Genomic DNA, 17,780 nt, shown 5'->3' with positions numbered 1-17,780 from the left:
TTGAGTGTGTGTGTGTGAGAACTGCTCTTTGAGTGAGGATAGGTACACACCCCTGTGCACTGAAGGCTTCCGCAAGAAGCCAACTTGACAGATACTTTTTTATTATGTATGGTCACCAAATGTTCAGGATAAAACTGTCCCTTTCACTCAGGCGTGATGGACCCGCTCTCGAGCAGAGCAGACCCACTCTTGGGGTCAGGTCGGCTTGTGACTCTCATTCTGAAGAGATGAGCAGCGATTCTCCCCTTCTCAGTTTGCTGGTCTGATTTAGAGTATGCCCAAGTCAACTATTCCTGTGACCATAACGGACCTGGAAGAAGCTGAACTGAAGGTGTATAATTACATTTATAGTTTATTAAATTACAATTTTGCTGATCGTCCAACCGTGGAGACGGCCATGTATTATTATTTAGTATTATTGAATACATATATTTGGTAATGATAATTTAGTTGTACATTAATTTTCACTTGATTTGATCACTTGAATTGATGAATTGATTATTCAATTCAAATACGATGTTATCTTGGACCAAAGAGGTGGTTACACGGCAGCGATGCCTTACGATCTAACGCCACTGTTCGTTTAAGATCGTACATCACGGAGGCCCCATGCTGAAAGCAGAATTAATATTTCATCATTTCTTCAAATCCATTTCTAAACCCTTCTGACCTAGATAATGCAAGTTCAAAAAAAGAACACCAATAATTTTTTCATCATTCTTGTGTCAGTGTGCAGAATTTAGAATTATTCAGCAATCACGAGGATATCCTTTTTTGTATTTGTTCCCTTATACTTAACAGCTTGCAGAGGTGTTTTCTTTTCAGACGGTCATGCAGTGTAGCTTTTATTGATATGAGACTCAACGTTTCATGGTAATTAAGCGCTTTATCAACAGAAAATTCCAAAGAGGTATTAAAGCTCTTAAAGCCTCAATAAATTAGTAGGATAAACTACATAAAGGAATATAGTAAGTAACTGCAGCTATTTGAAACAGCGAGACTGGGCATAGTCATGCACTGATGTGTTCTTGCCTGACCTCTTGTAAACCCCCCCCCCCCCCCCCCCCCCCGCCAGCTCGCCTTCCCCCCAAATGACAAACATCCTGCTTTAGAATGATACCGATTTGAAAAGGCCTGACCTATAGAAAATCTGTTTAACCTTTTGACTTGCATTCAGGTACTTGAGAGGATTAGAATCCTACCCTTTTCGGTTCCGAATATCTCCCATGCCGCACCCACAATCAGTTACGTCCCTACACACATCTAGACACGTCTCAGGGGACGCCTTCACTTCATTCAGCCCTAGTTATGTTCGGAGTCGGAAATCCCAGACACACACACACACACACAGGAACAGACTTTCACTGTTGTAGAGTCGGTTGACATTTTGAAGGATGACGGTAGGGCAATGCCATCCTCTATTGCTGTGTTTCGTCTTGTCTGTCTGACCCAGAGAAACTCCTTGTGTGTGTGTGTGTGTTTGTCTGTAGCGATGGCGACGAGTTGAAGAAGTCCTTGTCGGAGCTCGCTGACAACAAGACAGACAGTGCCCACTCCAAGGGCATCAGCAAAATTGGCAGTGGCAGCAACCCGTTCCTGGACATTGCACACGATCCCAATGCCGCGGTCTACAAAACAGGCTTCTTGGCCCGCAAAATCCATGCCGACATGGACGGAAAGAAAAGTAGGTGACTTTGTTTGATCTGTTAGTTAGGAGCTCACTGTCCGCTGTCATTTTATACACATTACTTCCACACTATAACATTATTTGCAGGATGAAACTTTGCAGGCTAATAATATTTACCATGGTAGCCGATATTATGAGGCACTCAAATTAGACAACTATTTTACCAAGCTGGTTGTTTTCCACAGCTGCTGTCAATCTGCTCCATCAAAGTGAAAACCCTAAACTTTACCCCTCCCCAATAACTTTAATCCTGATATACGCTGATACAAAAAAATAACCTGGTTGGTTTGTCAAACGTTTTTTCTTTACACTAAATAATCCGATCGATCACAAAGATAGCTTATCATTTCGATTAATCCCTCTTTGATTTATGGTTCTTGCGGCACACGAGATGCTTTTGAAGAAACGAAGTCATGGTTTGTGAACATTCAGTTCTGGGCACTGGAAAAGAACAGCATGTCTCTCTTGATCTTGGAAGACAGCTTGCGGTCTCACTCTTGCCTGCTCAAGGCCGTGGCGTTTCTCTCTCCCCTGACTGTCCTCATCAACAACAGCCTGATGGGGATCCTCTGCCCAACTTAAAACACGTTTTTGTCCTTTTTCCCAATTGAGGGAAACCCGAAGCGTTTTCCCAGCTGTTAAATTAAAGATCTATATTCAGGTGCAGCACACCACAGATTCGTTCACATGCAGACTCTTGGTGTTAGGGGTGGGACGAAAGATCAATACGGTGATGTATCACGATATTTCTGCTCGCGACACGTTATTGTGGCACCAAATATGTGACAGTTAAAAATGAATTTATTCACCTAACCCTTGTGTTTTTACATAGAGCCACTGTCCTCCACCTTCACGTCCGGGGTTGACTTGGTTTCATCTCGGGTGTCAAATTCATTGAAACTGGCCCCAATGCAGTAAATGAATACGGCAAAAAATACATTTTTAGGGGCATTTCCTCTTCAGTTCAGATGTCGCGATGTGTCGTAGACGGTTGTCTTGCAATGTATTGAGTATCGCAGAATTGCTGTATCGTGATACCATCATTATTGTTGCTAACGTATCGGAGTCGTGAGTTACTCTGCGATTCCCACCCCGACTCGGTCTGCTGTCACTTAGCACATTTGGTCAAGGAGAGTGTCTGAAGAACATCAAAGACCAGTGGCTCAGACACGCCGAATGAGGAAATGTCAGAGCCTCAGGGAGGCTGCCGGTGAGGCATCCATTTTACTGCATTACCAGCAAATGAAGGATGGACATTTCATGTCTCTTGGAAACACTTATCTAAGGCGCGTCACTCAACCTGGCAGCTTTTAGGTTTTTTTCTTTTCCATTTCCATAATGACTGTAGATAGCTGGTACCTGGGGAACTAAGCTTTTATATATATATATATATATATACATATATATATATATTCCAAATGGCTTTGGGAACCCACATCTGAAATCATGCTATTTCAATTCAAGCATCTGCAAAATGAGTAAAAAAGAATTTCAATGTTATGAAAGAAAATAAATATTCAGCCTGCACTAAACACAATAATGAAACAGGCTTTCAGAAAGAGGAGATAGATAGATAGATAGATAGATGGATACTTTATTAATCCAGAGGGACATTTTTGATACATTTATTTGGGATGGGAAACCAGACATGAGCAAATATCACTAATATACTTCTAGTATGAAATGAGATGGCCAAAGACAGAGGCAAATGTATTTTTTTTAAACAGTTGAAATGAAAATGACATTTATATGCAAATGGAAATTGAATACATGTCAGCAATTGAATATAGGACTGCCAGTCCCAATAATAAGATGCATATTACAGGAATTTATCAAACAGCCTTTGTCATGTAAAGAAAGTGGCAGTCCTCGCAGCCAGCAGCATGCTTTGAACACATAGGACACTGTAGAAGTCTTCGATACAGGTCAGCCCCTTTTTTCTCGCCAGTGTTTTTGTTGCACACAAGATGTTGAACATAATTTGTCGTGTTTGAGAAGTGGAAGACCTTTGGTCCTCGGTCAGGCAGTTATTTAGTCTCCTCAGTCGAGAGGATAAGGCATTGCAATATCCACTGTGCGAACTCGGACCGTGTGGAGCGCTCTGGAGCTCTCTAGCTAATGGCTGACTTGAATGAATGGGCCTTGGCATCGCCGTGCCTCGTTATTCACTTCCATTTATCTCGGCGTGCTAATGACTTTTAGGAGTCCCCTCGGTTAAAAACCCGCTGAGTCATTAGAGCCACGCTTGCGCCCAATACCAGAGAACCAACAGATTCCAGGCGGACAGAGCCGTGCAGCCATGGCATTTTGGTACATAAAGGAATGAATTCCCCACAAGATGCCTTGACAGCTCTCTGGTGGATGCAGACGAAAAATGAAACCACTGGCATTAAATGGAAAGGTCACAAGCAATGAAAGCTGTAAAAGTTGCTCTTGTACGCAAGGCACAAAAGATCATGATGTATAGCTAATTATACACACGTTATAACGCTCAGTAAAATGTTGCAACATGAAAAATGCCATTGTATGGCACATATTATGGTGGTAAGATAAAGGAATTATTATGTATCATTTGTAATTCTGATGCTTATAGCAGGTTTAGCTAAGATAATTAGCAGGCAAATAGATGTTATCGTTATGGTGTTTCTGTGTCTCTGCGATGTCTCATGCGGTCTGAGCCACAATGTTCTCTCAGGCAGAAGCCTCCCATGGCTGAGGTGCTCAGACCATTCCGTTAATACTTTCCATAACCTTTGTGGTGAAACTATTCCTGGTGTCCGTGGCGGGGTCTAAATCCGAGCTGGCACGCAGCGCTCGCGGCTCAGCTCCATAATCACATGACGTGGGGACAGTATGCAGGCCAGTTTCCTAGTGGTGCCATCGCCAGAACAAATGAGAGTCAAGACTGCTTCTTAGAACGCGGGAGTGTGTGTGCTTTTGTGTGTGCGTGTGTGTGTGCTTTTGTGTGTGCGTGCGTTTGTGCGTTTTGTGCGTGTTGTGTGTGTGTGTGTGCGTGTGTGTTGTGTGTGTGCGTGCGTGTGTGTGTGTGTGTGTGTGTGATGTGTGTGTTGCATGAGCCAGGCGATTTGATGACAGTGGGATTAGTATGATGCTCAGTCACCTCTGTGTTGGCACGGCTGTAAGTAACAGGTTGAACTTCTCACCTGTCGTATCTTGGTGAGGAGAGACGTGTCGAGCCTCTCTATCGGACGTTAAAAGGGACTTTGTGGAGCGCTGAGAAGCGACGAAAGTGGAAAAGATTCCTGTGATTCAGAATCAAAGATGTGACAAGTGGTACAATACACACACTACCCTCCTTTGAAATAAAACCATGGGGTCTACACACACTACCCTCCTTTGAACTAAAACCATGGGGTCTACACACACTACCCTCCTTTGAAATAAAACCATGGGGTTTCCTTGTTTTGCCTCCAGTGATAGAGTGCTGCTTGAATGTGATCTGGAACATTTTGAGCTCCATATTAATGGGGATGGTGGTTAAAGTGTTCTTTTCTATGTTTCTAGCTCCTAGGGGGAAACGTGGTTGGAAAACGTTTTATGCTGTTCTCAAAGGAATGATCCTGTATCTGCAGAAGGTAAGACTTACTTCATGCATGGAAAATCTCATTATAAAACTGCTTTGCTTTTTACCTTTTTTGATTTTTGTACTTTAGCTTGGCCTTTAATACTGGCTAGAGTGGTAGAACGTAGTACAATAATAGTTCAGGTTGTAATGTCAAAAGCTATTGATTTTTTTTTTTTTATGCTGCTTTCACAGTCATCAATATCAGAACAATTTTAAATGACACATGCAAGACCTTGAGGGCCATCTTGTGTGATGACTGACTAAAGTCCAATCAATCACGGAGATATTTTAAACACGAGCTACATTGACAGTATTTTTGCTTTAGTGCATCAAGGGTTGCCACGAGTGTCTTTACATCTTCCCTGGCAAATGTTTTGATGCATTGATCGCCTTATTGCCTTGGCAGTACGTGCGCAGCATCGTGATGTCTGTGCGCACGATAACAACGTGTACGTAGAGCTCCGCTCCGCTCCCTCCGCGGGTCCCAGTCAGATGAACAGCCTCGAGGGGAATGCCAGTATAGCTTTTACAGTTTGGTGCGATGCCCATGTTCTCATCTCTGGAATGAAATATATACGGCCGTGGGAATGACGAGACATAGCTTGTGTCTATTAAAAGATAGATGCAAAAGGCCGATTGGTCAGAAACAATAACTGAATGATGTAGCATTAAGGTCTTCCTGGTAGAACTGCGCTTACGCCAAAGCTTCACACATTTACATTATTGCCTTAAAGTGGAGGGGATCTTTATTACAAGGACCAAGTCATGCATATAGAAACAGTTCTAGTTATTAATACATAAATAGTCATTTGTATTGGTTTCACTTTTCACGTTTAAAATCTCTTTTTGATTCACCGCTGAGGAAACTGTCACGCTACAGCAGAGTACCTGCTGATGAGTTTCGGGCTCATAAGCGAGCGTGTATCGGAAGTCTTTTTTTAATGAATTGATTACAGTGAGACATTTGATTACATGATGATGTTATCTTTCTACATGTGACTAAAATGAGTGTTCATGAGGGTGGCGTTAATGTTGTGTTGGTCTATCATGGTAAAATTGCACTCGGGATAAATAAAGTATCTATCTATCTATCTATCCATTTGCTGTGTACACAAAAGCGTGGCTTCCTCTATGGACATAAATGGGTCATGAGGCAGCATCTTGTAAAGATCTTCATCAGGTTATTTACCAAGTGCTGTTGGCAAGAAAATTAATGGGTAAAATGTGTAGCCGGTGCATAAACAAGCATCCAGCACAGACTTGCATCCATACTTACAAATCCTCCCACACACACACACACATCCTGCTGCCGCGCAGCAGTCGGACAATGCTTCCTCTTCATCTCTCTGGAATCACAATGCTTCCTCTTCATCTCTCTGGAATCACTCTGCAGTCATCTCAACTCTCCATGAAAGCTGCACCCAAACAAGTAAACAAGAAATATGAAACGCTTCCCCTGAGTGTTCCAACTTACACTTGTTCCTTTGTCCTCCATTTTGACTGGAGCTGTGCTTTGAAGCCATGTTACAGTGGCTCTCTCTTATACAGTGGCTCTCTCTTATACAGTGGCTCTCTCTTATACAGTGGCTCTCTCTCTGATTGGAAATGACTTTGAGAAATGGCACGTTGAGTGCTGTGTTTGCACTGATGTCTCGTTGCCAGTTACAGGTTTCCATGGCAGTGTGGACTAATGACCAACATCACTGGTCCATTAACTCTGAAGAAGCAATCATGCTTATTTAAACTCTGCCTGTCGCCTGCCGTTAGAGGGGGGCTGGGGAGGCGGGGGGGTTGTTTCGAGCTCTATTTACACACGTACCTCGTGACAGATCTGGAGGTGGACAGGTCCTCTTAAGTCCTCCTTCACTGGATGCTTTCAGAGGGCATTGCCAGGCTGTCTCTGCCCGTTATGAGCTCAGTCATGACATTCCTCTTCCTCAGTGTCTCTCTTGGCCACTCTTGACAGCTGTTGGGTTCATGGCGGAACTTTAAAAGGAAGTGGAAGTGAGTGAGAAGTTCTTGAACAACTCTTGCCTGGTTGTCAAACAAGCTGAACCCTGTCATGAAACGGCATGGTTGGGTATGTGGTATATACGACTCCTCAGATTAGCGTTCGCCATCATGATGTGAGGTATTGATTTAAATATAAGCTGTTTACGTGACCAGCGGCGGGGTAGATAATCATTCCCACCCTCCCGAAGCTGGTGAGAGTGTCTGCTTCCTGCAGGGCTACACACAAGCTCAGAGAAGCAGCTCTGACGTTGGCACAGAGGCCCCAAGGAGACTAAATGATGAATTATGGACATGACATTGCGACTGGCAGATTTACTCTGGTCATGAACAGACCCAGTCGGTCCTGTTTACTATTCCCCACACATCTGTCAGGGCGGCTGGCAGGGGCGGAGTGGAGCCCATATTAACCCGTCTCCTTTCACACTGACCTCCCCCGACACCAGTCACGATGCTCTCAGCGCTCTCCAGTAGCTGAGAGCTCATTTGTTTAATTAGTTTGTTTTAATTAAGAGTTGGAAGAGGTCTAAAGCTAAATTGAATTTAATTGTTGGTTTGCGGGCGGGGGATTCAATTGCCTAGTGCACAGATAACGAGGAGGGTCAGCGCCGGTTGTTGCCGGGCAGAATCTGAATCAGAATCAGAATCAGTTGGTTCTTGATTTGAAAATGACTCCAAGGTACACCTGTGTCAAGAGATGGGGTAACTGCGGAGGCATGGGTGTGGGGCGGGCTGTGTTTGGGCTGTATGACATGTAGATGGAGAGTGGGCTTTTGGGGCGGCGGATGGTTTTGGAGGAGGAGGAAAGCGTCTGGTATTTGTGGATCTTTGTTAGAAGAATGAGATACCAATTTTTTTCCCCCATTATTGTATTGTCACTATTTTTCTGTTCGGTAAACTAATGAAACAGTTAGATGATGCATTTGATAAGCGAACTTCGGGAAAGCTCACAAACGACAAATTAAAATAGCTTGACAAGTCTTTAGAGATTCATTGCTATCTGTTATTTTTAACAATGTAACCGCTGGTGTTTTATTGACTTGCAGCTATGAGGTAAAAAAAAAAGACTATCCACATATAGATCTCCCTTCTTTCTTAATGTGTTTCTCTCTGTGCAGGATGAGTGTTAGCCTGTGAAGGCCTTGTCTCTTAATGTGCTTCCCTCTGTGCAGGATGAGTACAAGCCTGAGAAGGCCTTGTCTGAGGACGACCTGAAGAACGCCATCAGCGTGCACCACGCCCTGGCCATCAGGGCCGAGGACTACGAGAAGAAGCCCAACGTGCTGAAGCTCAAGACCGCCGACTGGAGGGTCTTCCTCTTTCAGGCACAGTGAGTGTCGCCGCCCTTTCTGGCTCTGGCAATCTGGCAAAATGCGTAACTTGCTACAAAAACAAGAGCCCCCCCCCCACACACACACACACACACACACACACACACACACACACACGCACACACACAGACCTCCCCAAGCCCTCACTCACTCACACACACACACACACACACACACACACACACACACACACACACACACACACACACACACACACACACACGCGCATGCACACACAGACCTCCACCAGCCCTCACACACACACACACTTCCACCAGCCCTCACACACACACACACACGCACACGCATGCACACACAGACCTCCACCACCCCTCCCAGTCTAAACCGTGGACACAGGGATGAATAGGAGTGGCTCCCCTGGAACTGAAATCTAATTTCATGCTTGGATTCAAGCACAGTGAGAACACGTTTAGCTCGGCCATCAGTCTGGCCCCAAGACCATTGCCTTCTTTTATCAGGAATTCCAGGAAAGCCTTGTGGAGGTGCTTATCAGTAGTCTGGAGAGACTGGATTTCTCTCCCGGGCCACGAGTCTATAAGTGTATAAGTCTATACAGCATATAAGGCATATGCAGCACAAAGGGACAGCAGTCAGGCACTTGCTCCAAAGGGACTTTGTTTTATTGCGTCTGCAGACAAAAAGGCTGAAGCAGCTCCGCGGTTGGCAATATTAATATGTGTTTGTCCCCTTGAGGTAGCACTGAAGCTCTGGAAACACTAGGATGAATTATTAATGCAGTCAGAAGCATGAGAGGACTACACGTCCGCTTTGTTTTTTAAATGCTGTGTATTTTCCTCAGTTGTTGCACAGCTGAGTCTTTGAGGCCAGTTTAAAGTGACACGTGTGTGTGTGTGTGTGTGTGTGTGTGTGTGTGTGTGTGTGTGTGTGTGTGTGTGTGTGTGTGTGTGTGGTTATCCAGGAGCCCCGAGGAGATGGAGTCCTGGATCAAAACAATCAACTCGGTGGCAGCCATGTTCTCCGCACCCTCCTTCCCAGCAGCCATCGGCTCTCAGAAAAAGTTCAGCCGTCCGCTGCTCCCTGCAACCACCACCAGGATGTCTCAGGTGACCTTGCTTGACCTTGACCTTGACCTTGAGCACTTCTGAGATATAAGCACTAACTTGGATGATCTTGACTACCACCCTGGTGTTTTTGAAAGAAAGTGCTTCAATATGGTTTCCATTGCCATTGGCAACTGTGATGATAGATTATATGAATTTTTTTTTTCAAAACATACTTTTTGCTGTTGTCCTGTAGCTCTTGTGGAAGACTGTATGCCTGAGGTGGTTTGAAGGGCAGCAAATCTATTTCACTTTATTGTGTTGTAGGAGGAGCAGTTCAAATCCCATGAGGCAAAGCTGAAGCACATCTCCACAGAGCTGGCTGAGCACAGATCCTATCCACCAGACAAGAAGGTCAAAGCCAAGGAGATAGATGAATACCGATTGAAAGAGCACTACCTGGAGTTTGAGGTGAGCATGGCGGTCGGCTTTAACTGACCAGAGAAAATATGAATGGATGCAGTTCACCACTTTGGTTCACACTGAGTCATTCGTTTTTCCATTTTGTAGTCGTATCATGATCTGTTCTCAAGATATAAACGCGTGTCTCTGTGGCGCTGGAGATCACATTGGAAAGGTTAAGACATTGGGCCTAGTGATAAGAATAGCTGTTATCGGCCCGTCCAAGGTGTTTATATGGAGCTTTGTCTCTGTGCTGCCTTGAGTTGGTGGCAGAGTTCATAATGGCATTCAGTGGTTTTGTATTAAGACTTCACACTAGATTTAACAAAATACCACAATGACTGGGAAAAAAGTAAAATGGTGTGAAACCCTGGTGTGAAATGCATTTTCACTTCTGTAAGAAACTATGTCTACACGGTGCTTTTAAAACAAGTTCAGCTTTTTTAAGCGAACCCCCGCATGGTTTCATAATTAGGCACTGTTCGTTTTGCCCAGTTTTGTCTGATATGCCCCCAGAAAATCAGTTGTATAATTGAAGTGTTGCGCGCTCATTGTGTGTTGATGTCTGTGGTGTAATGATACTCCTCAGTCTCCCCCCCCCCCCCCCTTCTTAATTTCACATCACACGGCGCTCTCAAGTGCTCTCGACTCCCAATCGATGCCCGAAGCCGTCATGTGGCTCAGAACGCTGCAGTCAGCCCTCCTAGATCCCCCCCCCGCCCCTCGCCACCCAGAGCTGCTGGGAACACAGCCTCGGAGCTAATATGCCATCAAACATTAGGAGACACACACTTCTCCCCACCTGTAGAGGAATATCAAAGGCATTCACAGCCCTCTTTAATCAAAGCCCATCCATAATTTCCACACTAGTTGCTTACATTTTAGTGGAGCCATAAGGGACTAATGTCAACAGTCATGGATTTTTATTCTAGACCTTTCCCTTGCCAGATCAATACAGCCTTTGTCTTTGTTTTATGTTCTGGAGATAACCTTGATGGAAAGCCTTGTGATGTCGACTCTAAGCTTAGTGCATGTTCCCTTTATAGGAACAACAACCTTCTAAAATCATGACCGCTAAAGTAGTCTATGCAAATTCTGAATAGTAAAGTTAGTGACTTTTACCTTCAGTTGAAGATTTAACTGAACACACAGTATTACATGACCTCAATATCAAGTTGGTGTCTTGCGATTACCAACTTGAGATGGTAATCAGTCCCTAAATAGTTCAGTTAAATATGCCATCGTTTAGATTGGCATATATAAAACACTCTTACGGAAGTTTGAGGGCAATGGTTTCCAAGCAAATCTATTGTTCAGTGCAATTACCTCTCACACAACTAGTAATTAAAACACAGGGCCTCTTAAGAGGAGGCAGCACAAGGCATGCTGGTTTAGTCAAGGTTAAAGAGAAGCCATTATAGATTGAAACGCAGGTTGTTAGGAACAAAGGCAGACAGCATTTGCTTCGGAAATGAGAGCATGTAACGCGATAGAGCCTGCTGTTCTCATCGTGTCCTTCCTGCGTTGCTTCGGAAATGAGACCATGTAACGCGATAGAGCCTGCTGTTCTCATCGTGTCCTTCCTGCGTTGCTTCGGAAATTAGACCATGTAACGCGATAGAGCCTGCTGTTCTCATCGTGTCCTTCCTGCGTTGCTTCGGAAATGAGACCATGTAACGCGATAGAACCTGCTGTTCTCATCGTGTCCTTCCTGCGTTGCTTCGGAAATGAGACCATGTAACGCGATAGAGCCTGCTGTTCTCATCGTGTCCTTCCTGCGTTGCTTCGGAAATTAGACCATGTAACGCGATAGAGCCTGCTGTTCTCATCGTGTCCTTCCTGCGTTGCTTCGGAAATTAGAGCATGTAACGCGATAGAGCCTGCTGTTCTCATTGTGTCCTTCCTGCGTTGCTTCGGAAATTAGACCATGTAACGCGATAGAGCCTGCTGTTCTCATTGTGTCCTTCCTGAGTTGCTTCGGAAATGAGACCATGTAACGCGATAGAGCCTGCTGTTCTCATCGTGTCCTTCCTGAGTTGCTTCGGAAATGAGACCATGTAACGCGATAGAGCCTGCTGTTCTCATTGTGTCCTTCCTGAGTTGCTTCGGAAATGAGACCATGTAACGCGATAGAGCCTGCTGTTCTCATCGTGTCCTTCCTGCGTTGCTTCGGAAATTAGACCATGTAACGCGATAGAACCTGCTGTTCTCATTGTGTCCTTCCTGAGTTGCTTCGGAAATGAGACCATGTAACGCGATAGAGCCTGCTGTTCTCATTGTGTCCTTCCTGAGTTGCTTCGGAAATGAGACCATGTAACGCGATAGAACCTGCTGTTCTCATTGTGTCCTTCCTGAGTTGCTTCGGAAATGAGACCATGTAACGCGATAGAGCCTGATGTTCTCATTGTGTCCTTCCTGTATCTGTTACCATGTAACGCGATAGAGCCTGCTGTTCTCATTGTGTCCTTCCTGTAGCGGTTCTCCTCAATAACAGGGGAACCGCTACAAGATGTATGTGATGACAATAAGGCCGTGTGATGCAAGTGGAGTCTGCCATTTTTTAATTGTTCTCCTCCCCTGTCTGCTGTCCGCCATCACAGGAGATACGTTACGAGATGTACGTGAAGCTCCTGAAGGACGGCGTGAAGGATCTCCTGGCCGGGAAGGAAGCGGAGGCCGCCCTCAAGAAGTCCCAGTCCAGCCCCTCGCTCAACCAGGAGCCCCAGCCGGCGGCGGGCGCCAAGGTCAAACGCAACACCTCCGAGAGGAAGGACTACCGGCCCGAGACCCCCAAAGTCACATAGGAAGCCCCCCGCCGTGCTGTCCGATTGAGAGCCATTGGTAGCACTTTCCTGTGAAGGGCTACATGTGAGGCCTGATCTTAACACCTTTACGAGCCAATGCACGACCACCCTAAGGGCCCGCGGAAGGCGTGTGACTGGCGGTTGATAAATGTCACTAGCTTCTCGCTAGTGTGACACAGCGTTGTGGGATGGCCTTTTGAGTTTGTCGTTGCTGTACACACACACACACACACACACACACACACACACACACACACACACACACACACACACACACACACACGTACGTATTTGCAGTTGCTCAGGTGCTCTTAGGGCCCTGGTGTATTGATTCCGAAGGTGTTGTTTTGCTTTTAACGTGAATCCCTTAAGGAAGGTGTTACCGAGCCATTCTACACAACGTGTGAATATATTTTATGTAATTTATTTATGATCCCACAGTTGTGTACAATGTAAATGACTGATAATCGTCTTTTAGATTGAATGGTGCTTGTGTAGCGGTTTATATGGGGGCATAACGTACATACAGTAAATGTAGTCTCTTTTTTTTATTTGAGTGTTGTACATGTTGCTGTTGTCATTATTGTAATGTAAGTGTAAGATTTAGTTGTGAGGCATTCAACTGTCACTTTATTTGTTATCGCTGTGTTCCGTCCTTACCGATGCTCTCCCGAAATCTGCCTTTGTTCAAGAGAAGATATTTTCTTGTATTTTAAGTGGGCTTGATCCACCCTTATATCTTTGTAGGTATTAGATATAGTCTTACTCCTAAGGTTAACGGTTCTTTTGAAATGTAGATTAAGTGAATGTTATAAACATTTTAAACACACATATACGGTAATGAGAACATTGGTACATTATGACCTCCAGCATGACCCAGATTTTATCCCAACTGCTGGTTAGCGTTATTCTTCATTCCGCCCGTTGAAACCGTGGAAACGAAATGGCTTGGAGTATTTTAAATTCTGTGAGAAGCCGATAGACACAAAATGTCTGAAGCACATTAGACGGACCGAAGAGGCACATGGAAGAGATCCTCACTGGAACTCCTCCTGTGGGGGGCGCTGTCCTCTTGTTGCATAATAGGGACCATGGAGAGACCTACGTCAAGACTTTCTAATTCTGTTAGTTATCTTTTATGTGCCTACACAGAGAGATTATCTGATGCCATTCTAGAAGAGTTTCAGTTCAATTTCATGAAATTTAAAACAAATGATGAATTATATATCACATCTGTAAATCACATTTTTGTCATCAGGTCTGACAACTTCTACCAACAGAACAACCACACACTGCTCCTCTCTCCCTGTTGCGGTTTCTGGAGGGTTTTGTCCTCTTTCAAAAGACGTTTATTTTTACATTACCAGAATGCAGCAGGTTGTAAATAATCAAAAGTGATTTTTAATGTTCCTATGAACGGAACTGTTCGGAAACGAAAGCCTTCAGAATAGACCAATTAGAAAGCATAGATACACTATTAGTTCAGTTTTAGAGGTGTGTTACAGTGGTTTTAAGGCTATTCAAGATCTCTTTTTTTATTTTAAGGAACTTTTAGGGGTACTTAAGGATAATCATTTTAAACTTAGTTCTGTCCACAGAACGCTGGCCATGCAAACTGCAAAGGCACTGTTGTGTTGACATCAACATCAAGGGTTGCTGCAGGCTGGCTGTTTATTTTTTTATCTGTTGAGCTAAAGGAATATACTTCTGCTTTTTTGAGTAGTGTAAATGCCAATGCTACTTTTTGTGTATTTTATAATCTTCTTATATTTGGATTTTTAATTCTGAGTTGAGAATTGTATTGTTGTAAAGATGAAAATTAGTATTTATAGTGCACTTTATGAATTAGTTCTTATGACTATTTTAGAGCTTTATAAGGGGTAGAGTGATGCATTTTTTTAAACGACCACACTTTTTTTTCCTTTTTCTTTCTTTGGTGTCAGGCCGCTCCCAGGCCTACTCTGTTGAAGGTACTGAGCTGAGCGTACGATTCTGTCAGCTCGACACGTTCGTTTGTCAGTGGTTGTGTAGTTTTGCTGTCGTAGTTAGATTGTGTAATGACTACGTTTCCATTAAGGAAACTATTTACAGTGCTGTACAACATTGACATTCTCTTTGTCTCTTTTTGTGATGTCGGTATACAACTGAAGTGTCATTGAAAATGTCTTCAGACAGAGCTGACATGGAAACACTATTTTTATTTTCCCATCACAAACTCACTTTCAGGCATATTTTCCTCACCAAATATGTTTTTTATTTGAAGGTTCAGATGAGTAGAGGTGTATGATATCTAACCAAGAAGGAATTGTAGGTTTCTGACGTGCGCTTGAGAATGTTCTGCTTTATTCTGAGTTATTGGGCTTGTCGTCAGAACCCTCTAGTCTATACACGCGCGATTGTTTACTTCAACAGGGCATGTGTTGTAGAAATGACTCAATAGTTATTTTTTTCTTTTCACTCTGTTAAACTGATATAACAAGGCGAATGAACCAAGATAGTTTCTGAATGGAGCATCCATATCCCGGTGGCTTCGGAGTCACTATCAGGAATCTATGTAACCTCTCCGATATGCATATCCTATGCTTGCACAGCATGGCTGACTCCTGACCCGCCTGCCCTGTCATAGTGTCCAAGGCCAGTGTTTGTCTTCAGCATTGAAGCACTTCGCTTAGTATGTTTTGCTTGTGTGTGGCTTTGCCTGGGAGTCCTAACAGAAACCGACTTCACAAAACAAGACCCCAACTATGGAAGAGGCCTGTCGAGTTTGGCTTGTGTTCTTTTTTCTCCCCCTTTTATTTTGTATTTACTTTAAAACATCTTGGTTTTTGTGTTTGTTTGACCATTCAGAAACATCTGACCAAATTGTGCTTCTTGATGCTAGGAGATATTGTACTATTTGTGTGCGCGTGTGTGTGTGTGTGTGTGGGTGTGTGTGTGTGTGTGTAGTTTACCCTATATAGGACGCTCGCTATCCCTGAACAGTAAGAGTATGCCGAAATGAAAGTCCCAGTGTGAAATTCCATGACCAGTTGTAGATCAGCTGGGTGATACATTTGCACATTCTAGGATGTTTTCATCCGAAGGATCCGTACGATGATTTCACAGTTTGTTTTGGATCGACACAAAACCAGCAGCTTGTGTGTTCCTGTATTTTATTCATAGATGTCTGAGTTCAATTTCATGGCAGAGACCCCCTTTTGGGAAAAAAAAAAAAATATCAGAATAGCTTTATTATTTATGTTTTCATTTGTATTGCCTTATTTATCTTTTGGACTGGAGCAGTTTTTTTTTTTATTTCCTTTGCTGGTGTACTCATTTTGCGTACCCATGTAAACCATCTTTAAGAGACAAGTAAAAACAAAATCATAGCATCATTTTAGTTTCTAAGTGTCTTCCCCTCTTGGCAGATGTCACTGTTGGTATCGATCCCAAACAGCTCCTTTCACACTGGCATCTATTACTCCCCAATATCACATGTAGAGCCTCTGAAGTGCAGTAGCTATATGCTGGACATCTCAGATTAGCATCGACCATGTCGTTCTTGTTGTTGTTTTGAAGAAGGAATGGGGGGTTGGTGGAAGAGCAGCTGAAGTTGTACAGTAGAAACCTCCGCCGCTGGTCGCTCAGTAGAAACCTCCGCCGCCTGGTCGCTCAGTAGAAACCGCCGCCGCTGGTCGCTCAGTAGAAACCTCCGCCGCTGGTCGCTCAGTAGACACCTCCGCCGCCTGGTCGCTCAGTAGACACCTCCGCCGCTGGTCGCTCAGTAGAAACCTCCGCCGCTGGTCGCTCAGTAGACACCTCCGCCCGCCTGGTCGCTCAGTAGACACCTCCGCCGCTGGTCGCTCAGTAGACACCTCCGCCGCTGGTCGCTCAGTAGACACCTCCGCCGCTGGTCGCTCAGTAGACATTGCACCTTAGCCTTCGGCGGGGCCGCTAATCCCTGCCACTCAAGCAGCATCAAAAAGACTATATCTCTTCAAAAGCTGTGATCTTGTACAATCCTTTAATTCTGTAAATGTTGTGACATATTAACTGTTGCCCTGTGTTGGATAAAAATAAAACAAGTGGTTGATTTTGTGGGTTGTTGAAGTGATGTCACTGGCAGCGAGCGTGTCTTACGCCCCCTCGGCCAGATTCAGGGACTTGATGCCGGCGTTACCAACTGTAGACGGTCTTAGTGAATAAAACACAATATTTAATTCAGCATCTCACCAAGTCTCTGGTCTCTTCTTTCACAGACAAGTTCAAAGTGTTTTGAGGAGGAATTGCTTTTGAAGGATGAATCCTTGTGGAGCTCATAAGAGCGCTGGGAGTCGACTAGATGAGATCTACTCTGCTTGGGGACTGAATGATGTTATGAGAGTGAGGGGGAGAGAGAGAGAGATGTTAATCTCTCACCAGCACCAGAAGGATCTCTGGATGGCAATCTACACTCCTGGTACAAAAATGAATTGAATCTTGTAACCCATAGTAACTCGGCACGCAAATAAATTCTGCCTTTCAGTGTAAAAGGAAATAGAGAAATAAGCACTGTGTTACGGTGACCCAGACGATTAACATTTTGTGCCTCTTCAGTAACAATGACTGTAAACAAGATGGACGGCATTGTGTCCTGTAAATATGTTCTGAAGAAAAGAAGCCAAAATCGGTTGGCCATAATGGCAAAATTGGAGCCAGGGTCTGCACAGGAAGTGCTTTTTGGAGCCAGAGCATGCGTAGTAAATTGGCCAGGTCTGCCCAGAATTAACCATATTTGCTTAAATCTCATTTTTAAATTCTCTCCGGTGGCTTCAGTTTTGACTGAGCGTATGTTGTCCATTGTTTTTAGTCAAGTGTTTAAATTGTGTTTGTAGAACACAAAATAAATAATCAAATACA

General features: G+C 44.1%; 1 protein-coding gene across 3 annotated transcripts in view; it reads left to right on the top strand.

Moving 5' to 3' along the window:
* Positions 1-16,103, top strand: part of psd3l (pleckstrin and Sec7 domain containing 3, like) — a 110,640-nt gene extending 94,537 nt beyond the window's left edge. For all 3 annotated transcript variants that reach the window (XM_031578136.2, XM_031578138.2, XM_031578137.2), the window contains 6 exons: positions 1,491-1,684; positions 5,213-5,283; positions 8,456-8,613; positions 9,555-9,699; positions 9,964-10,107; positions 12,699-16,103. In XM_031578136.2, the coding sequence (XP_031433996.1) occupies positions 1,491-1,684; positions 5,213-5,283; positions 8,456-8,613; positions 9,555-9,699; positions 9,964-10,107; positions 12,699-12,902 (916 nt within the window). In that variant the 3' untranslated portion in view covers positions 12,903-16,103. The remainder of the gene's footprint in view (positions 1-1,490; positions 1,685-5,212; positions 5,284-8,455; positions 8,614-9,554; positions 9,700-9,963; positions 10,108-12,698) is intronic.
* Positions 16,104-17,780: the final 1,677 nt, after the last annotated feature.

Source organism: Clupea harengus, chromosome 12 (genome assembly GCF_900700415.2).
Source record: "Clupea harengus chromosome 12, Ch_v2.0.2, whole genome shotgun sequence".
Taxonomy (NCBI): domain Eukaryota; kingdom Metazoa; phylum Chordata; class Actinopteri; order Clupeiformes; family Clupeidae; genus Clupea; species Clupea harengus.
Note: the sequence above shows the minus strand (reverse complement) of the source record. Positions and strands in the feature narration are given on the sequence as shown.